A 22,103-nucleotide genomic window follows, 5' to 3' on the forward strand; every position below is an offset into this window, starting at 1 on the left:
GGCAATTTTTTCTTTTTCCAAGGGCTACAATTAAGAAGCAATATAGAAGACTTGCTGTAATGAACAGATATGTAATCTAATGTTTCCATGCCAACCAGCCTGTCTAGAAATTACCATTTTAAGTAGGAACTACTAGCCTTCTGTATCAGTCACCTAATGCAACAACTCTTTCAGGTCATCTGCATCAGTGCTAACATGTCACACAAAGGCTGCTATTTTCACCACTCAGAAGTTTTGAAATTAAATTACACTACTTAACAACATTAACTACCACTCACTCATGAATCTCTTGATAAAGAGATACAAACAGCATTTTGCAAGTATGTCATGTTTTGCCAGTCTTTTCATCAGCTATTTCAAAATTATAGGTCACTTGAATTTGTGTCCCACATGTATATTCACTGTTTTTAAATGCATTCACACACAGCAAGTTTCAAAAAGAGGAGCTGCATTTTTTCCTATCATCCTGCATGTAGAACTGATATACAATTAAAGACTTTAAAAAATGGTTCCTGCCTTTTCCTTGATCACTTGCTGTACCACACATCTGTACCAACATCCATCTTCAGAAAAACAGCCACCATAAATCTGGAAATCGGGAAAAAGAGATCAAAAATAGCGTTTTGAAAATATAAGCATACCTCAAAATGGTGTTTGTAATACATTACAAATCTTATTTTCACACTCACCTATAACTATCCCAACAGCAGTATAAAAATAATGCATTTGATATACTATCTCATAACAATATATGCTAATGCCTCAGAAACATAATCCTCTACTCCAAAAACAATAGCTCAAAGAAAATTTTGCAAGTAGAACACCACCAACATTTTACACTGCTTCTTCCATGGCTTTTCAGTTAATGTGTTGCCACAACATTTTATTGACACTGATGGCTTATTAAGCCTGACAAAGAAACAAGCCAGTCACACCACAAACAGACTGGGTTTGCTGTTGGTGCGTTTTCTTCTTTTTCAAGCAGAATGTAGAAGGTCATTTACCTGCACACACAAACGGTTCAGACAATCATTTTATGTAAACTCTACTTTGCAATAAGCCATCAGTAGTTCACACACAAAACCAAAAGTTGCCATCACTCTTTGTATGCCTGTCATAGAACTGCCACTAAATATGCCCTTGTTATCTTCTTAAGAGTTATTTTGTCCAGTGCATTTAACAGTACAGGTTTCTGTAAGATCTTCTGCACTTCCTGAGATGGAGCAAAGAATCACTTCTCAAAAAAGCAGTGCTCTCTTGTTAAAGATAACTCATAATGTACACTGGACAACGAAAGAGAATTCAGCGTTCTGTATATTATCTTCTTGTAGTATTTCCGAGTGTTAAAAAAAAAAAACCCTATGGCTGCATAATTTAACTGAAGTCTAAAGTGCAGAAAGATTTAAACTTGCTCACACAAAATAACCGTTTTAGGAAAGCCAGCAGTTTTTAAAGAGATCTTAAGAGAATATAACCCACAGCATAATCAAACATCAAGAAAATACATAGGAAAATGGTTACATAGGATTAAGGCTTTTACATCCAGGTAAAAACAAACTCCATTTACACACAACCTACTTACCTTACTAAGATCAGGTCTGCTAGAAACTGCATTAGCCCGAGGACAAGCTTCTGCCAGCACACGACTTATTTTCAAGAGGTCCTCAGATCTACTGACATTCTAAGAAGTGTGGAGAGAAGGTACAAGTTATTAACTGTCGCTTTTAATACTTGCTTGATGGTTTGTAACATCCAAAAATTAAACCAAAACAGTCGCACTGCTGTTGAGGCAAGTAACACCCCACCTTAAGCTTTGAATCTTCATGATTTTGATTGCATTTGTAAACCTGCTCTCATTTTCTTCCAAAAATTCATGAAACGGATATGGGGCAGGTAATGTACCCCAGAGAAATAGTTTGCAACAAACGCTTTTAACAGTTTAATTACCAGCTTCTGTGAGCAGTATGCAGATCTTTCTTATCAATCCTTCCTCACAAATTTTAGTGTGTATTTGGTGTTCTTTTTCTTTCTCTCCTTAATACAAGGAGGCAACAGCTCTGGCACAGCCCTCGCTCTTTTCACATGCAAGACCTGGGTTTGCGTTTGGCTGAGAGAAGCATTGTCTTTCCAGTTACAACTTGGTATCTGAACCACTGTAAAAGTGGGTCAATTCCACTAACATGGCATTATATCAGACAACTTTGTACTTCGTAACTCAAAGGAAAAGATCCAGAGCTCAGAGCAGTAAAGAAAACACTAGTACAACTAAACATTTAGTTAACCTTAGAAGTACACTCCTATCTTTTGTACCTTACAATATTAAGTAAAACACTGTGACTGAGTCACAGAATGCCAGGGTAAGAACCTAAAGGAGAATTACCTATTACTATTACATCCAAAAATCCCTTTATTAGAAGAAGCTATTCCATAAAGAGTAAATTTGGTCCCCCTCCCCAAATTCGAATTAGGGAGATGACAAGCAGCATTACCTCCTCCAACTGGCTCAAAGTTACACAGGTGTTGATTAGTATGCCCACACCAAGCAGCCAGCAGACCAAATACAAAAGGCAAACTGCTACTCCTGGATTTTTTCCTCTCCCTGCTGCATCCCCCACATTCATGAAAACTACTCATTGTTCTAGGTTTTTTTACTTTTTCCTCACTCTTCCATCCAACATCCTCCTGCCCATCTACACAAAACTTGAAAGGACCTAGCATATTTGTACCATGTCAAGCTTCACTGAAACTGCCCCAAACACTCACCTAGAGCAGGGGATTCATCCCCAGCAGGACTCTGACTGCTTCCCTACAGTGTTCTGCACTCAACAGCAAATATTTTAACCCTCCATCTAATAATTTTTTTGGCCTACCAAGTATTCAAAAAAACCCAACTACAATTCAAATAGATGGATGACAATTTTTCTTGACATTTCAGAAAGTAATAACTGATTTTAGTTTAAAAGGGAACAATAATCCTTGCAATTCTGAGATCTAAATTAACTTTTATTTTTCCCCAACATCAAATGCTAACATTTATTCTCACTTCCACAGAAACTTGCTGGGGGTTGGCAGAGTGATAAAATTAAACACCTCAGTTAAAATAAAAGTTCTCTGAATTCACCTGTGCCCAAAACGTTACAGCATCTTCAACGTGGCTGCCCACAACATCTTCAGCTTGAGGGGAAAGAAAAAAAAGAATTATTCTCAAGTGTAAGATCACGTTTATTTGTTTTACAAACCGCTTCACATTACCTTTGCCATGCTCTGTGATTCCATCCATGACAACAGATTCTGAAATATTACAAGATATCTATAGTTAAAAGAAAAATTCAGGCGTTCTTCCAGAGGCCCGTGGAGCAGGCAGCTGCACCCACCCGCGTGGCAGGCCCACGCCACTTGTCCCTGCCCTGAACGTGCCACAGGCTCGCTGCTCCGCGGGCTCCTCTCGCCTCACCCCACGTTTCCCCTCCGCCCGGCCCCTGCCAGCGGGCAGCCGGCCCTTTCTTCAGTGAGAAACGCGGGTTTGCGCAAGGAAGCGCCCTAAAGCCGGCCCGGCCGCGACTTCCCGCCAGCAGCGCGGGGCCCCCTCCTGACCGCGCAGCCCCGCGCCCCTGGGGTCCCCCGGACGGAGCGAGGCCCGGCCGCCGCCTCCCCCCGAGCGGAGCGGCCTCGGCGCTACCTGAAGCGGCTCGGGGCGACTGGCCCCACCACAGCCGTACGCGCCCGCGCCCCAGCCCCGGCCCGCGGCTGCCCACCCGGGCTGTGCCTCCCCTCCCTCAGCGGCACCCGTGAGGCGGCGGCGGCGGCAGCAGCAGCAGCAGCAGCACGTGGGAGCAACACCCTCTCAGTGCCCTGGCAGAGGAGGGGCCGCCGTTCCCGCCTGCGGGCAACCCCTGACCCCAGCCGGGCCAGGGGCGGTGCTCTTAAAGCTTGCAGGTGCCGGGCTGTTCCTGCCCACCATGACCGCGTGCCCAGGCGCGGCCTTCACCACACGGAGGGGTGCCGATGGGTGCCGCTGAGCCTGGTTTTGAAGCGTGAACAAAGCAGCAGCAGGGAGGCTGCTGCGTTGACGATACCCTCTCTGCTGGCCTCGATGTACACCTTGAACGGGCTCATCCAATTCCCCTTGTGCAACACGTCAGCGCTCATCTTTTGGTTTCATAGCGTGTTTGCAATTGTCCTGTCTTAATAGGAGTATGAAAACAGATGAAGCCGTTAGCGAGGTACAGATGCCAGTGCTACACAGGTGACATGTTAACGTCCGGTTGAGTCAAGGACTTTCCCTAGGGAGGTGACTGAAGGAGCACATGGGCTTAGTGCCCGGCCAGGACCAACTGGTACACACACAGTGACCGTAAAATTAGAGCTAAAACCAGTGTAAAGCAAATAACGATTTATTCTACCAGAAGACAGGTGCTAAGGGCTTCAAAGCAAGAGTTGGCTTCTAGACAGAGTAGGCTTTTAGACAAAAGTAGTGTCTTTTGTTAGGAGGAAAACCCCTAGCAGATACACCTGTGCAAGGTCTTTTACACTGGAAAACCTTTGTTGTTGTTTCCAATTATATTTGTGCTAAGAAAAAATACTATCACTACCTGCAAAGTTGTCTCTTTTCGTAGGCCACATGGCTACAACAAAACCACCACTAGAGGCTCCAGGGACGTACAGACACGAGACCTGCAGACTGTTTAATATGCACAACATGCTGTGAAGACACTGACAACTTGACAAAGTAATTCTGCACGGATGCCGTTACTGGCTGTGAATTCACACATCACGTTCCCCTTCCTCCCAAACCTGAGACAGGCAGACGCATTTTATATTTAGTATCAGAGAAGCACAGAATGGGAAGAAGCCTCTTGCCCTCCACTAAGGATCACAGACCAGTCTCTACACAGCCAAGGTACATCTAACCCTTTTCATAGGATGACTAAAAATAGTGAAAAAATGCTGTTCTACACTCTAGCAGTGTTACAATAATGGCAAAATACTGATCTGAAAGCCAGCTATTTAAAACATGAGAAGTGCTTAAGCATTGCCTAAGACCTACGCATTTAGGCTTTAACAGCACTCATGTGTATGACAACAAATGATTTCCCCCGTGGCAGATTCTTTGGATTAGAGTCAAAAACAGTTAATGTGTCCAGCTGAACGACAGCTATATGCCGACAAATAAATCATACGGATGAACTGATAACTTATCTGTCCCATGATATTATGTTCAAAGTTCATGACTGCTCTCAGGAAAACAAACCATCAACAAGCACATGTTAAACTGAGCACTTTAGTGACCACTGTTAATGGCAAACATACTAGCATTTGGTCTCTGCCTTCATCTTTACAAAAATTTTCTTTTTTAATAGAAGTATAAAGGGATTTTTCAACATAATTGGAGGTTGCAATTTTGATCCTACAAAATGATTTTTTTTAGGATAAAAATAATTCCAGTTAAGTGCAAATTGCACTTCAGACATGATACCAGTGTCCAGTTTTCACACCTAGCAACATCATGAGATATATTGTACCTGTTTTTTCATGTATAGATATGAATAAAAATTCTGCAAAAACGTACTGCATGAATACCAAGAAGTCAGAAGTATTCCTTCTAGTAAGGAAAGTGAGCTTCTTTTACTTGGATGTCATCAACATGGGTGAAAAGTGATCAGAACTCCTAAGCAGTATTTAATGCCGTTGATATTTTTATGATCCCACCTGTTTTCCAACTAAAAAGAAATATCATTAAATGAATGTAATAGCTTTTTCATATCATTTCAGTGGAAATGTTAAATAAGTTTAAGCACAGAATAAATTCTTTAAAAATTGCTTTAGTAAAACCAGTTCATGATCAAAGGACAGTTTAGTAAGACTGAATTTGGCAGAGCAAACATTTAAAAGTGACAAGTATTTTTAACTCAAAATGTCAATAAAAGCACAATACATTACTTCCTAAAAGTAAAAAGTTATCAATATAAAAAGAAACATAAAATACAAGCTTTTGTAACTATTAAAACCTCTGTCTATAAGAATATTTTACTGCGAGAAACCTCATCTCTGAAATACATACACTTCCGGAACTGCATTCCTAATGCGTATAGCCGTGGAGATAAATATGAAAGTAGAATAAACTTCTGCTATTAAGCTTGTAATAATCTCTCTGAAGACTGAAATAAAAATATTTTTTCTATTTTTTTTACCAATGTTATTTACACTTGTTTCTTGTAATTCTGTTGTGAAATCCCCATTTACTTATGAGACTAAAAGGATATGTAGAAGTGATTGCTTATTAGGACCAGAAGAGGGAGCTCAAATTAATATTTTTATTTATTAAGTTAAAGCAATATCTAACAGTGTAGAATTTAAAGGTAAAGGTACTTTTAAAACATTCATTAGACACTTTGATATAGTATGCATTTAAATTAAAGTAACATTAACCTCTCTGATTGGCATCTGTAGCAACAGCAGTATAGGTCAGTATTAAGGTAAATGGCCTTTTTTAATCTTTGAATTTAGGCAATTGAGCCTTCCATTCTCTTCTCACTCGTATTCCAGCCGTCTCCATCAGTCACTGTACGACCTGCATACACTCCTAAGAACCGTCCTTCTCCCCCACAGCTGACCGCTGAACAAAAAAGCAAGTTGCTCTGCACCAGATGTCTTCAACCTCACATCACCTCTTTTCCTCTGCCCATCAGGCCCGTAGAGGCATCAGGCACTCCCTCCGATAGGCACATGTAAGCTCCTCCCAACTCTTGCTGTGAAATCTCGGTACACACACACCACCTGAAAAATCTTCAGTCCAAGAGACATCTTCAAGTATTTTTAAGGACAAACTGACTTACACCTCTCTGTTTTCAAAGGGGACTAACAAAGTTAGCTCAGGCTCTGCTTTTGCCTCCTAAACTGCAGCCTCTGTACCAAGTTCTTCCTGTGCTGCTTTGCAGATTTAAACCACCACCCAAAGTTACTAAATTTTAAATTTTCCCGTCCACTACCTTTACTACAACATATGCTGCCACAACTGTGAATATGGACAAAGAAAACAAAAGCACATCTCCCTTCTTGAGGGACTCTGTGTTGGATTAGACATGGTGAAAGAGAAACTGTTGGATGAGTAAGTTTATATCAGACACTATATAATTATTTGTTTACATGCAATAAATAGCATATCTATCCATTTCCACTTGATGTTTTCAGTTTAGTGTAATAGAATCATTGTTAGGGACAGTATCAGACAAACAGAATCAGGGGAGAATGGTACCACTAGAGAAATCTGGGATACAGTATACAAGCAGGATCCCTTCAAGTAGCTAGTAAGTATGTGTGGAAATGGGTTTACAAGTGTACAGAGCTTCACATGCAAAAAACATACATACGTTGGCAAGAACAGAGCCTAGAGAAGTGTGAGAGAATAATGGTATGCTTGAATTTTATGTAAAGGTGATGAAACCAACAGAAAGAAAAAAGATTCAAAGACAAGATTAAAATGGCAACATTAACAAAATAAATCCCACCAAGTAAAAATCCATGAACAAGATGAGTTCTAAGGACTCTACAGATAAAGAAAGTGCGTCATAAAAGTCTAAGAATAGGATATGTATTTTCCTTGCCCTCCTACAATGTAATACTTAAATGCATGGTTATTCTCTCAGATCTTAAGCAACAATTCTGTAAATCTCTAAATATGATTTTCCATTCTCAAAGGAATGTCTACGTATCAATTCTGGAGATTAGAAACACATTGATTAAAGTACCAATTTTATTACAACAAGATAATTAAAAACTAATTTCAGCAATAGACTGAAACAGCAGAATAAAGAAATGAAGAAAAACAAGCAGGCAGGTAGATGCAGCAAAAAATACTCTTCCATACAACGATTAACACTGTGCCATATAACAAGTATTTCTTTATTAATCTCATGGCTTCTTTGATGGCACTGGACTTTTCACTTTCTGTTTAGCAGCCTTCTCCTTTTTCAGCTGTAACAAAGACAGACAGCAGCAGTGGTTTAAGCATTAATTTGCAAGTTGACTAGCAATGCAACATTAAACCTCTATAACCAGTCATAAATTTACCAGTGATATATGCAATGGAGAGAGCTACAGATCATTATTAGCCCAACCTAGCATTGCTTACTTTTGCATCATAGGACAAAGGAGCACTTACATTATCTCTGCAGCTCCTCCCCTACTCAAACCAGGGCTGCCTTTATGTCTGATGATGGCAATCTAGGTATTTATGTATCCCTCAAGGCCAAAGTCCCTCAAAAATGTTCACAGTTTTATCTTTATGTCAATGGAAGGTAAAAAAGTTTTATTACAGACGTGTAACAGACACATTTAGACTAACCAGCACACACAAAATCACACAGGACATTTGTAGCTGAGGTAGATGCTAAACCTCCATCTGTGTCTCCTCACTGACCCACAAGGTCATGTCTTACGCTATTAACATTTTTCTACATGGTAGGGTCTTATAGCATGGTATGATTTACCAACACACATACATTTAACTCTGCCATTCTGTAGTAAGACTATTAATCCAAACAAATATATCTGTTGGTTTTAGAAGCAACAGTTGTTCTCAAGTATTGTTACATTTGTGAACAAAATTCTATTTAGAGCCGTTATATAAAAGGGATGCTTTCCCCATAAACTACTGTCAAAAGAAAGCAAGGCCCCAGTCCTGATTTGGATGTCTACAAACGAACTCCCTGCTAAGCAATCCTGTTGTTGGTCTATCTAGGAACTCATTTTAAAACATTTTTCCATATTTGGAGGCTTAAAGTTTGTATCTGAAGTTCCTACTACCTTTTGCAAAGAAAAAAAAAATCTTAGGGGGAAAAAGAAACATAGCAATTTGGATTTGAGAGTAACATCTTTTCTCCTATAAACTGATACTATATTTGTAACATCTTACCATATATTGTGATGGTCTCCAAAATAAAGAAAATTACTTAAAATTTCACAAAGCTAGAACAGGTTTCTCATTAACAACACTTTGTTGCAAGCAGCAAGCATAACAGCAGTTAAGATTTTAAAAGTTAATTATGCAACATTGCCTCACAAAAGGATTCATAAACAGTCAAGACATACTTCCAACTGAGATGGTGGAGGTAAGGGGAAAGAATGGGTATTTAAGCATCTAGGTAACCTACACCACAGGGCATTTAAATACAGTCAGTGGGGTGGAGGAGGCACCTCTGAGGGGTTGATTCAGATCATCTAAGACAGACGCACCAGATTTAGCCCAACTACACAGACATTCGTAAGGAAAAGAACATCATAAAGTTTTATAAATGAGGTAGCAAACACACATTCCTAAATGTCACAGGTGACTTTCTGTGAGTCTGCTTTGTTTTTTCTTTTTGTCACACAGTAAAATATTTTGGTTTTCTGTAATGGACTTACCTCAATAAAAATCTGCCCAGTTAAGGTAAATACCATCCCAGACATGACTGACCTCTGAAATACTGCAATAGCTCATAACTGCATTTAAAACTATTTTAAGAAGCTAATATTTTCTCAGGAAGAGGACAAATGATATAATGCATTTGTATGCCACTTAAATCCTACATTTCTCTTTTTTAGACATCCTCTTGTGAAAATATATTTGAATTAAGCAATAAATGTAGCAACTTGCCCATTCTTGATAACAGTTTTCAAAATAAGCCATGTCTTCATCTTCTGAATGCTTTCCATGAGAAACTTGCCTTGTGGCACTAGAACCACCTGAAAAAAAAAAACAAAACCAAAAACTTTTTTTATTAATGATAGTTGCTATTCCGTTAGTCATGTTTTGCATTTGGCAAAACCTTTAAAATGAGAACTCGCCTTTATAAGCAAGTAACAATCCCTGGCAAGTGGGACCAAAGAGTAACCTCTTTAGTCTAGGCTAGCAGCTATTATAAACAGTCTTGGAGGATTTCAATAGTTACATTAATTGTTGAATTCTTATACTAAATAAGGGACATAAAATAAGCATAACCAATCCATAAATCCATGCAGAAAAGACTTTCTGGCAGAAGGCAGTTTCACAGGATTGTGCTGAATATGTACAATCCATTCAGATGTGATGAGCTTCTAATAAGAATTAAAAATTTAAAAAAAGCTCCAATAAGTAAGTGACACCATCAATGCGGAGGATACCAAATGCTAGGAAAAGATCATTAAAGTTAAAAAGCCCATCATGACCAAAAATAACAAGCAGTAACAAAACAGTTATTCTAAGCACATGAATGTTGTACTAACTTTTCACATAACAAGGTTTCAAGACCCGCTTTCATTTTCACCTTTGATTTTAGCCTTAAGCATCTTTCAACTCATAAATAAAACCAATTCATTTTATATTAACTACTTCTCGTAAAACAGTATTATCCTACTAATATAGCACCTGCTATCTGTGACGTGGTTTGAGCAGAACTAGAAGGTCCCTGAAATGCTTTTAGAAATGGATGGTCCGTGCTGGTAACCGGGGATTCTAAAAGTTCAGCAGAAGGAGCCCCTGTTAGAAAATAGTTGAATGAAAACAAAAATTAACTTCACCAGATATATTAAGAACATGCGTGATGAGGTCAAAACAAGGCTACAGATTAATATCTCCACACTCAGTGCAGACCCCATAAACTCGAGTTTACAAAAGCAAAAAAGGCTTCAAAAGAAATCAAAAGCTGTGTTTAATTACTACCACTATGCTATAGTTTCTCAATCTCAGACAAATCCAGGAAACCAGGTCAGAATTTAAAAAAGAAACAATGAGTACATGGCAATAATAAATAAAACAGTATTTCAAGACAAAATGTGTCCATTACTAAATGACACAAAATCACAGAGCAGCAGAGGTATCAAGGCCAACTAACATGCCTATCAAAAATAAACTTCTACAAATTACCCCTTTTTTTAATGCCAAACAGCTATTAACCTTTGAGTTTGGAAAAAGAAATGCTGTAACTGTGTAACCAAGAAATACCTGAGCAGCATTAGGCTAAAGGATTAACATAAATATAACATGGAAGTATGAACAGAAAAACAGAAGTTACAGAGTTATTTCTAAAAGATATGCTCCACTTCAGCTGGAAGCTACTGGACTGAACACCAGAATTATTGATAAAGAGGTTTTTTTATCAATTCACTATAGAAAGTTGTACAAGATGGTCATAGTGGTCTCTTCATACCTAAGGACTGCTGGAAAAAAAAAAAAACACCTGTCTTAAGTCCTACTCCTATTGACCCAGTTTGCCTTCGAAGTTTGAAAGGCTATGCTGAATTACTACTTTTCAAAACTACTTAGTTGGAGAATTAAAATTTCATGTCAGGTCAGCTGCACTTACCTCTTCCACTGTTATCGAGTCTCATGTAGCCTTCTGCTAGAGAACTAAAACCAGTCAGTCCTCCCATAGCAGCATAAGGCACATCCTGCCCCACAGGCTTTCCTTGGGCTAAGCGCTCTTCTTTAGTTTCCACAACAGTTTCATGAGCGTATGTTGGCTGACCACATGCACAGGTAAAGCAACTATGAAAGCCCGAACACTTGGAACCTAATTAACAAATAAATAAGTGCAATGAGCGAGATTATAATGGAATTTATACTTCATTGTAGACAAAACAATGTTTCCCTAAACTGATCTTCTCAAAAACTAGAGTTTCTTCACTGCAAAAGCATCCAGCTATATGAAAATGCTTTAGAAAACAAGAGAAAGGATGAATGTGGGGATTAGATCATAGGGGTCATCCAGTCTCAGGGTCTCACTCAGTCAAGTTTTGAGTCCACCGAGGATAAAGATTGTACCTCTCTGAGCAGCCTGGACCAACCTTGGTGTTCCCTTGGAGCAGATGTTTCTTTTCTTAATCTCTGATTGGATTTCCTATGTTGCAACTTGTGTCCATTGCCATTAGCAACACCCTTCTCTATACCTCCCCCAACAAAAAATCCAAAAAAAAAATCTGTCACTGGGTAAAGAAGACAACCTGACAGCATTTTGGCAGTATTCTCTCCAAAGGTGTACAGCACGTGTCAATGCTGCATGGCCAGAAAACTTCAAATTACAACTTATGATATCACAATGTAAATGTCTTTTACAACTAGCGAAGTTATCTAGTAAACAGAGGCTCTGGTAACAGCAAAATAGGTTTTACTAAGAGTACCATTAGACTGATTCTCAGGGGTTTTTTAAGCTTACATAGCCACAGGATATAACTGGAATAGTTATACAAATGGCATGTGTCATTCAGAGACACAGAGCGAAGTGTGCCCTAGCTACAGCTAAGACTGTCATCAGAGCCCTGTGCTGGAGCAATGATGTGAACAAGAAACTGAGGAACTGATTTTGTAAATGTTTCATTATACAAACTACTCTGCTTCCAACTCCCAGCTACAGTTCATTTTGCAGAGCACCAAGAAAGATTTTTTAAGTCTTGTGTAGCATGTTCAAGGATCACATTCTTGGAAATGTTAAAGGCTTTTTCATATAATTTTGGGCACTCCTCAGTAATGGAGCTCTTACTCCATGTTTGGGTACAGAATAATGCATATACAATATACGATATGCAACAGCAGTATTTTTCAGTTATGATTTATCACAGTAGATTTATACAACACTGGGTTAGACTAATACCAGTATATTAAAACAACACAAGTCCAAAATAGCAGCAAGTCTTGGCACTTGTCTGTGTAATCTGTAAAGCCCTCAGAAGTGTCAGGTATTTCCGAGAAATGCTAGAAAAAGTGCATAATGTAAATGATTATGAAAAACACTGTGTTCTAAGGATTCAGTCTGAATCATCCCGTTGCACATTTAAGACTTTCATATTACTTAGAGAAAATTCTTGAAAGGCTGTCATATAAATATTGTATGATTTATTCTGTGGGATATGATTCTCATCCAGCAAAAGCTGTTTATGATTCCTCGTACAAATCAGACAGACTTCATGAAAGACATTTACTAACAGTATGGAACTCTAGCAAAAAAATCTTCAGCTTACATAATTTGAGGTTTCCAACTAAAATATCTTTATGCATTATTTATTGTCTGTGGTTAATAATTACTGTTGTTTCATTACAATAACCTTGAACAACTGAAGCAAAAAGCTTCCTCTTAATGCTTTCTCAAACCTTCTGCTTGAAACTCCATTCTCATTTGCATTTCTGGACCCACAATCTGTATGCTCAGGAACTGCTTTGTTAAGAGTGCTAACAATAGTACTATTTTGGAACAGAGCGCTACTTCCTATTGAGTTGAGAAAAGATATAAAAATACATTACATTATATTCAACCAGGCAATAGAGGAATGGAGATCAACACTTCCCTCTCTCAAACTACCAAGTTCAAGTAGGAGAGTCACATACATGCAGCAGTGGAAGTGACAAACTGCAAATGGGGCACTTTCATGCCACCTGACTTTAGGCGGCTGTCTCCATATGTACCTAACCGAATCATTCAGACACTTACGCTCCTTCAGAGGACTGGGGAAGCTAAGGATGTTGTTCTAAACCCTCGTGTGCAAAAGGCGACGTCTTCCTTCCCATTTTCCATCCTTCTGCAAGGACCAAAGTACACATTGCTGACAACTGCAGCACGTACCTAACACTCTGGGCAGAATGCAGATCCCTAACATGCTGCTCCTGTTAAATTTCCCAGCAAAGAATGCTGCAAGCCCATCAGTAACTTACAAGAGTTACATGAAAATCCAGGTGCTGCACTGTGCTGATCAGCAAAGTGTTTACATCTGCAACGGACTGGCTGTGTGCCATTTAGAGGGATGTAGTGATAGGACTGGCACGGACAACGGCTCACTCTACAAGGCACACAAATTGGACGGTCTTTGGGAATCACTTCATGGTCTGTTTTGTGTTGTTTATACCTACAAGAAGCAAAACCAATAACTTTTATAACTTTGTTAGTATTTATCAGGAAACTAACTGAAAGGCTTGTAATTATCTTACAAGTTCTGTTTTGAGGTATCTTTAATTACATTAATTACTGTTGTTAATTTTCAATTAAATGCACAGTATCAGGAGCTTTTACATCTGCTTGTTACATAAATAACACAGATCCTTATGTTTCATTCTGACAGCACTGTCAGAATCAATCTGATCTACAATAACTCGTGCCTTAAAGCTGAATTTATTGAAGACTGCAGAATCATTTTGGTCTCAAAAAAAATGTACTGAGATTTAGATTTAAGAAGGGTTCTTATGATGTAAAAACTAATTTTCTCAACCCTTAGACCTTAAATTAACTTGCCTACATGGTACTTTAACGTATCTAGAAACATTTTACGTTTTCCTGATTTTGAAAAATACAACAGTGCAAAAAAAGAAAAGATACCTACCGGTGAGTACAAAAGCACAACGTCTCTGGTCCCACAAGCTTACAGTCCATGCCAGTTGGTGATCTCCAGCTCACGTACAACCTGTTCTGTAACCGAATTGGTAATACTTTTCTTTTGTACTCCTCATATTCCTCCGGGGTAAAAAGCTTTCCTCCATCATCATCACCTACAATTCTGTAAGCATGTCATAAAAAAAAAGTAAGAAAATGAAGACAATAAAAGTAGCTTTCTCAAGATATTTTTTCAAATAATATATACCAATACTTTTGCTGTAAACGCAAAAAAAAAAATCTTATCTTTCATAATAGTGTTCTAGCGATGCACATTTAACAGAACCATAGCTGATCTTTAGAGAAATTTTATGAATGCTCTTTTAAAAAATACGCTCTGATGGACTGAAAACCAGTGTTATAAGAGAGGAAAAAATTAATAAGGCAAACTACCAAGCTCCTTTTCACACAGCAGAAAAAGCAATGAGCATCAGTGTAACCAGCCAGCTCTGCCTCAGACTTCTTGAATGACCTCTGGCAAGTCACTTCACCCATCTACACCTAACTGTACTGCAGACTTGCGTCAGGTTATCTAATCTTAGTCTAGTCCGAGTAAGATTATTCAACTGCAAGTAGGTAACCACACTGCTATCAGAGTAACAAAACATCCAAGCTGTCTTCTAATGTGCAAGAATACTATGCTAGCTTCTGTACATGAAGTTAATAGTAGCAGTATCCCGCACCTCAGACAGACCTATTTGTTTAAGCTATCACTGTGTTCAAATTCAAAGTCACATAACAGCTGGAACTCTGGAGCTGCATCCAAATTCTACATTTATGGTGACAATTGAAGACAGTAAGTAAAATCGGTAAAACACAATTCAGACTTAATTGCAGCACTTAACTATGCTGAAGGTTAGTTTATTACTGTCTATAAATATTTCAGTTATTTGTTAAGTATGCTAAAACATACTGAGTGATCCTTTGTCAAATGTTCTGTGCATTTGTACATTGCCAGTACTGTACAGCACCAGAATAACGTGTCAACACATCACTGTCATTTGCCTGTCAATCCAGCTGACACCCACAGAATCAGTGCACAACTACTTACGTAAGAAATACCACTGTGCCTACTACCTCTGAAGCTTTACTCAAGGTTTTCCTAAGCTAAATTCAGACCACATTTCAGTACAATGACTGAGCTCGTGTTTATTTTTGCTCAAGACCAACTCTTCAAGAGGAGCTATGACGAGATCGGCAAAGACACGTAGGAGTGTAAGGGCACACGTTTATACACTCCAAAACTTAATTCAAGGCGCATGGAAGGCTGTGTTTCCTCAAGGAGTAGTCCCGCTGGCAGCTCACCCTCTCACACCGCCTCAGACAGACAGACACACTGCCAGGCAGGCGGACACGCAGGCCTGCAAGTGAGAAACGACGCGTTGCCTCACACAAGCCACCATTTACAACATGCCTTCGTGCCGGCGAGGCGCGGGGGGCCGGCGCCCCCGAGGCTGCCAGTGCACCGCCGCTGCCTCGGGCCGGAGGGGAGAGTCCTGCCCGCCGAGACCCACTCCACGGGGCCTGACCGGGCACCTCCGATTTCGCCCATAAATGGCGGCGGGGCGGGGGTTGTGCGGTGATGTGACACAATGAAGCCGCCGCAGACCCCGGAGCGGGGCTTCCGGACAGCGGGAGGCGAGCGGCGCGGCGGCCGGGCCGCGGGAATCTCCTCAGGGGAAACGCCGGGCCGCGGGCGGGGAGCAGGGGAAGGGAAGGCGGCCCGGGCCCGGCGGCAGCGCCGGGCGGAGCAGGTCCCCGACCGCCGCCGGTCCCCAACCGCCGCTGGCCCCTACGGCCGGGCTGAGGCTGAAGGCACCCGGCGGCCCCTACCCCACCGCGCCGCCCCTCTCTGCTCCCCAGCGACGGCGGCGCGGCCCTCCCCTCACCGCCGGTACTCCGCGTACTCCTGCAGGGCCGCCGCCTCCACCTGCAGCCGCTCCATGCTCGGCCCCGCCGCCGTTGGGCCGCCCGCGGGGGGGGCGGCTGCGCGTCCACAGCAGGACGTACCGCACCGGTACCGCAGGCGGGCGGGCGGGAAACGGGCGTGTAACCGCCACGTCTGTGGGGACGAGGTACGCGAGGACGGCCCGCCCCACGCCAGAGCACACGCGGGGGTGCTCACACACCCCCCGCGGGGGCGTTGGCCGCCCCTCTCGGAGAATGCACCTTCGCTGAAGGCAGGGCCGGGGCACGGACACCGACACACCGGTGCGGTGCCTCAGGGAAGGGACCGACGCAGTCACCGGTACAACCGATCGCACAACAAATGCCCACCCCGAGCCCTCCTGGCACACCCTCCTCAGCTGCTTCTGCTACTTAGGCTTTCACCTCAGACCACGACGTTTCTGGCAGGTAGGTGAGGGGTAGTTTCGGTTGGTCACTGATTCCCTGGCACTCTTCGCTTATTAAATACATGTTTTGTTCATAGTTCAAGACAAAAAGAGGCCAACTTTGGCAAACGCTCCTAACGGAAGATGGTTCTTCGACTGGCAACCAGCAATCCCCAATTCCTCTCCCCGTGCCCCAAACAATGCCACCATGTTGAAACAACTCTTCTGATGTGTTTGAAGGCTGTAGTCAATAGACCACAGGCTGCTGTTTCTCATGCTGCACTAGCTGTGTAAATTGACTGCTTCCTCTTGATAAAAACATCGTGGTCACATCGTGACTGAATACATGAGCAAAAGATGCAGTAGGTTTTTCTTAACCGAGCTTTAGGAAAGTGATATTTAAATTGTGCTCTGCATAAGCTACAAGCCCTCAGACTGTCAAAATGAGACCCCAGAGGGTAGGCTTTTTCCATACAATAGAATGACAGATGTCTGTCAAAAAAAGGTACAGCAATTCAAGGAAATCTACAGATTGTTCTGCACTGGGCAAGCCACCAGCAATGAAGCAGAAGGTGAAGAGAGATGTCACAAGGACCAAGGTAGTGTTTTGCCAAAACATCCCCCAGAGAGAGATGAAACAACAGGGAGACTCTCAAGTTTCCAGCAGTATCTAAATAAGGTGATAGGGCAGATGGTCTGGGCGTTTGTCCTGTGGCTATGCCACATGTATAAGGAATTTCAGCAGAGCAGCCAGCACTGCAGTACAACACGCATGTTCTGTCACACTGAGATCTGAACACAAACAGGTCCCTCTTAGAGGCAGTAAATATATGGGAGCAAGTCATCACTGCAGTCAATACACCTTCAAGTAAGCTAGCAGAGGAAAATAAAACCATACAAAGAAGTCCAGATTGTTTCCTCAGGGAAAACAAAATTCCTCCTGTGACCAGAACTTCAAAAAAGAAACAGATGGGAAAAGGGACCTTGAAAGCAGGACAAGAAGATCTGTATACAGGGCCAACATACTGAGGAATGTACTCAAACGTACTGAGGAACACACTGCTGCGCAGGAGCTGCACAGAACTGAAGCCATTTGAGATACCTTATCTGTATGCACATTTCACTGGTGCCAGGGATCCCAGCACTGCCAATAAAATCGGGGGAGAGCTCTGGCAAGCCTCCTTCACACAGAATGAGCAGAGCTCCTATGTCATGAGTTGATGTACCTCATCTGTGCATGATCTCTGTTAAAAACAGTGCTCTGAAATATAGTTTGGGTTTGGAGAGCAGAGCCAGGTTTCTGAATTAGGCAGCTTTTGGTGAGAGCCACAAATGTTAGTCTGTATTGTACTTTAGTGTCAGATTACCTGTGAAACCATCAGTGTGAAGGCATTGGGAGTAGGAAATCAAAAGTAATTTTTTGTGGGGCATCTGTCCTATGAACTACCTCCCATCTTAAAAATTGAGGATTTATTCCCAGATTTGATCACAGCAAGTGTTCTCTGCAATAGAGACAGTGCTCAGCTTACTAGCACCCCAGCATCTGCTTGGATCCAAATCTGTGCTCATAGACTTACTTGGGAACAGTTATAAAAAGTGAAATAGTTCGTAATTAAGAAATTGAGTTCTTAGCTAATAAAGATATTTCAAGCACCCACTGTTTTACTGTGGGTATTAGCAGTGGAATATATTTTGGTTTCAGAAAACCCTCTCCTGTCTCCCATCCCTTCTAAGAGATTGTTAATGGACATCTGAAATGAAATTCATTAAAGACTGAGTCAAACCAGATTTTCCATGATAAACTATCGAATAATTTTGAATAGCAAGGAAAAAAAAAAAAAAGCTTTCTGCTACTGTAAAGAGGCCATGCCGCAAGGTAGGTAAAAGGAACAGAAATCCAGATGGCATGTTTTACCTTCTATGGCTGTGATGTAGCATACGGACGCTGCTGGCCCAAGATCTCTGAACACATCAAAGTGGGTTGAACATATGGACACTCACTCACAGTACAGCTCTGAGAGACCTAAGGTGCTGCCTACACATCAAAGGCAACAGCTTAATGCTGCGTAGGGTGTTGACAGTCTCTCTCAACACCCTCTGTTAACAATAAAATGTGTGACCCTTTACATTTCTTAAAATCCTTACAAGCTTGACAAGTGCTTTAAAATTCATCTCAGTGAAATACCTATGTAAATTTAAGATAGCCACTTTATGAATGCAAGAATAAATAATTTAGAAAAAACAGGTTTAATATTTTAAACCTCAAGTCATCATTTTGAAGTAGTAGTTAGTCATTCTATTTCTACGCATTTGGTCAATGACTATCTCTAATTAGCTATTCCAAAACCAAAAAGAATTGAAGTAGCATAAAGAATAACGGAAACAGTTTCCATTAAATTGTTTCCTCTCTCCACATTTGTTATCAATATTCTCATACACTTAAAAGCAAACCCAAGCAGTACTCACTTACAAACTTCTAACCATGGCTATACATTATGTTACAATAAAAAATTAGTTTGCGTATTACTAAACCTAGTTTACAGGCATTTAAAAATGTCAACATGTTTCTCTTCAGTTTTGCTATCAAAGAACATGATTAGACATCTACTGAACAGAGTAAGTTCATGAACGCCGCAGGGAATATGCAAGCTCGTATGCAAGCAAGGGTCAATTAATAATGAAAGATTTTTGCTGGAGGTACTGACAAACACAGTTGGGAAATTTGTAGTAATTAAGATCACTTACAGATAAGATAATTCAGTAGCATGTGATGCCACTGGTGATTAAGTGATGTGATTTCATATGTGTATGTAATGGGGAGTTTTCTTGGGCCTCATTTTAATAGCCTAAATGCTATTTTTAGATAGATACAAATACACATGTGCATCACCCCAAACAAACTGAGATTCAGTGAAATATCAATTCAGTAACAGTCTATTCCACATGAGAAACACGGCAGAAGTCTAATTCACCTTCTTAGCTGCTATAAAAAGTCTCCATTTCACTCTTGCCTTTGAAAAAGTATTTTACATACTAATACATTTAATCAAACCCCACAGATAGCAGACAGCGTTGTTTTGTGAAGCACAAACTAACAAAAGGACACAATCTCAGGTAAGGAGGTTATATTTGGATTAATTGTTAAGAATTTCAATAGACACTCTAAATGACATTTAAAAAAACCACACCAATTAAGTAAAAATGTTTCAGAGATTTAGTTCATTCCATTAATTTGAGTATTTTCAGGAAGTATTTTCCAAAAGGCTTCTAAGAAAACATAATAAACTGGGAACTTAAATTTTATGTAGTCATTTTTCTAAATAAACTTCTTGTAGAGGTTCCCAACTACTCTGCTTCTGCATTCCCACAAACAAAGGCCGCAACAGCAGCGATTACCCCCAGAATACATACCTGCACAGGAGGCACTTGGTCACTTAGGCAACTTAGACATGACAGACATAATGCAGTTTCAAAACCTCTGCATATAGCAAATATTTTCAGTTAGAATTTAGATCTATCTAGCCAGCCTCTTAAAATGATTGTGTTAATGAAAAAGAAGTATTTAGCAGTTACTTGGCAAAACAGACAACTGTGCAATATGTTGGGCATGTTACTGGATGCCAACGATACTAATGTTTCACCAACACCGATTCCAAGAACCTCTACATTCTTGTGCTATGTTTCTGTATTTTTAACATTATTTCATTAAAAACAGATCAGTAAACTTCTGTGATCCTAACAGTGGATAAGCAGCTTGTCAAGAGCCATCTCAGTGTGTTTCAGTGGAATATCTGTCTGTCCATTAATTCATCCCAAAGGTTCTTTAACATGGGACCACTCAGCACTTCTTCGTACACAATTGTGAGACAATGCTTGGATATCTTAATTACATTAAGGTTACCATGGTGAGATTCAAAAGTTATTTACTCAGATGAGGAAAGCAACAAAAACAACTAGAGAATCAGGACAATCTTCCCTAAAATAGATGTTTACCTGCCAGTTAATTTAGCTGTGTAACTCAGAGCTATATTAAGACCTGTGGTGCTTCTAGCTGTTCAGACAGCAATCAATATTGCTCTTTTCTTCCCATTTTTCTTCATTAGAACTTTTGTTTGGGAGAAGATCTTGAACATTTTTTGCTACCTACATTGAACCATCATTCACAGGCATTGAAGTACTACCAATTACATAGTGAAATCAGCTGGTAAACACAAGGCAAATTACAGCTGGGAAAATCTGAGTCTCATAATTTACCAAAAGATTTAAAGAACAAAACCAAAACAAACACCACCACCCCAAATAAGGAGTTCTTTATATAAGGGAGGTTATATGTCCCTCTACCCTCAAAAGGAAGAAAAACCCAAATCCAATCCAGCCTAAGAACCAAGCAACCTTAAGGAGATTCCGTATTTCATAAAACCTGAAGCAGGTCACTTTGGGGGTATTTGTGATGTCATCGGAAATGAAAAATACATAGCTGCATCATAAAAGCTGTAGCACAGTGGAAGTAGTATTTAAATATTCCTTTTTAAAATTTTTTTATATGTTTGGCAACGCAACAAATTGCTGCGATACTATCAAGCATTTTGGACCTGGGGTGAGCTGTAGGCTTTCTCTTGCTCCTTTTACACAAGCCCTTGGGTTCTTCACACAACCTCCTGCCATTGAAGGGCTGCTGCACCTCTCAAAATATCCTATAAAAGAAGCTGCAGGGTACAACACACAGATGTTTTCTTGCTACTGTTTTTGATACAAAACACAGTTGAGACCCTCCCCTTACCCCTTCCTTACCCTCTTTTCTTTAGTCCACACACTTGAAGTTTAGTTTTGCCACTCTGAAAAGTGCCGTCATCTCAGCAAAAAGGATGAAGCTCAGCTTCTACCCTCTGCACTGCTGAGCACAGAAATCATGGAAGTAGTACTGTGCCAGATAGCTGGTGAAGGGAGAACAGAAGTCAGAGGCACAGCATAGTGATACAGCACAGACCAAGACTGGACACAAAAAGAGGAGCAAGATGTATCACGGACACTGATGTACTGCTGTATCAACTGCTAATAATGCTGTGTTCATGTAAAATTAGATGTAGGATGCTACTAGAGTGTTTTTAATTTGCTTCTTGATAAACAGTTGTTTCAACTATATTGAGTGAAACATTTGTTCCATAAGATATAGGTAGTTCACAGATCTCCCTCTGTATTTGTCAAGTACAAGCTAATTCCAATGAGCCATTGTACTACTGAAACCTGAGAGAAAAGCAACTATTTCCTAATGGCACCATGAATTACTATGAGGAGTACATATCTGCATGTAAATTAGTATGCCAGCCTCCAAAATCCCTGCATAAAACAAGCTGCGTGTGCACATAGTGACATATATTCACCTTGCAATTTTTGT

General features: G+C 40.5%; 2 protein-coding genes across 2 annotated transcripts in view; both read right to left on the bottom strand.

The window, feature by feature from the left end:
* STK31 (serine/threonine kinase 31) overlaps positions 1–4,149 on the bottom strand; it is a 42,872-nt gene extending 38,723 nt beyond the window's left edge. The window contains exons 1-5 of the mRNA XM_074870382.1: positions 4,077–4,149; positions 3,253–3,291; positions 3,122–3,174; positions 1,583–1,681; positions 517–588 (exon numbers count right to left, since the gene is read on the bottom strand). Coding sequence (XP_074726483.1) covers positions 517–588; positions 1,583–1,681; positions 3,122–3,174; positions 3,253–3,291; positions 4,077–4,149 — 336 coding nt within the window. The remainder of the gene's footprint in view (positions 1–516; positions 589–1,582; positions 1,682–3,121; positions 3,175–3,252; positions 3,292–4,076) is intronic.
* Positions 4,150–6,300: 2,151 nt separating this feature from the next.
* On the bottom strand, positions 6,301–16,406 carry FAM221A (family with sequence similarity 221 member A). Its single transcript, XM_074862677.1, has 7 exons — positions 16,265–16,406; positions 14,326–14,499; positions 13,664–13,854; positions 11,325–11,531; positions 10,388–10,498; positions 9,638–9,726; positions 6,301–7,974 (listed from the first exon to the last, which is right to left on the bottom strand). The coding sequence occupies exons 1-7, from the start codon at positions 16,318–16,320 to the stop codon at positions 7,912–7,914; spliced, it is 891 nt and encodes a 296-aa protein (XP_074718778.1). The 5' UTR covers positions 16,321–16,406; the 3' UTR covers positions 6,301–7,911.
* Positions 16,407–22,103: the final 5,697 nt, after the last annotated feature.

The sequence above is a fragment of the Strix uralensis genome, chromosome 1 (assembly GCF_047716275.1).
Source record: "Strix uralensis isolate ZFMK-TIS-50842 chromosome 1, bStrUra1, whole genome shotgun sequence".
Lineage (NCBI taxonomy): Eukaryota > Metazoa > Chordata > Aves > Strigiformes > Strigidae > Strix > Strix uralensis.

What these genes read in the sequence shown, in the direction of transcription:
- FAM221A (XM_074862677.1), bottom strand. Translation starts at nt 16,320, where the DNA reads ATGGAGCGGCTGCAGGTGGAGGCGGCGGCCCTGCAGGAGTACGCGGAG. An exon ending in ACTCGATAACAGTGGAAGAG is followed by an intron (nt 10,499 to 11,324) that starts GTAAGTGCAGCT and finishes ATTTTCTAACAG; the next exon opens with GGGCTCCTTCTGCTGAACTT. An exon ending in AACCACGTCACAGATAGCAG is followed by an intron (nt 9,727 to 10,387) that starts GTGCTATATTAG and finishes TTTTTTTTTCAG; the next exon opens with GTGGTTCTAGTGCCACAAGG.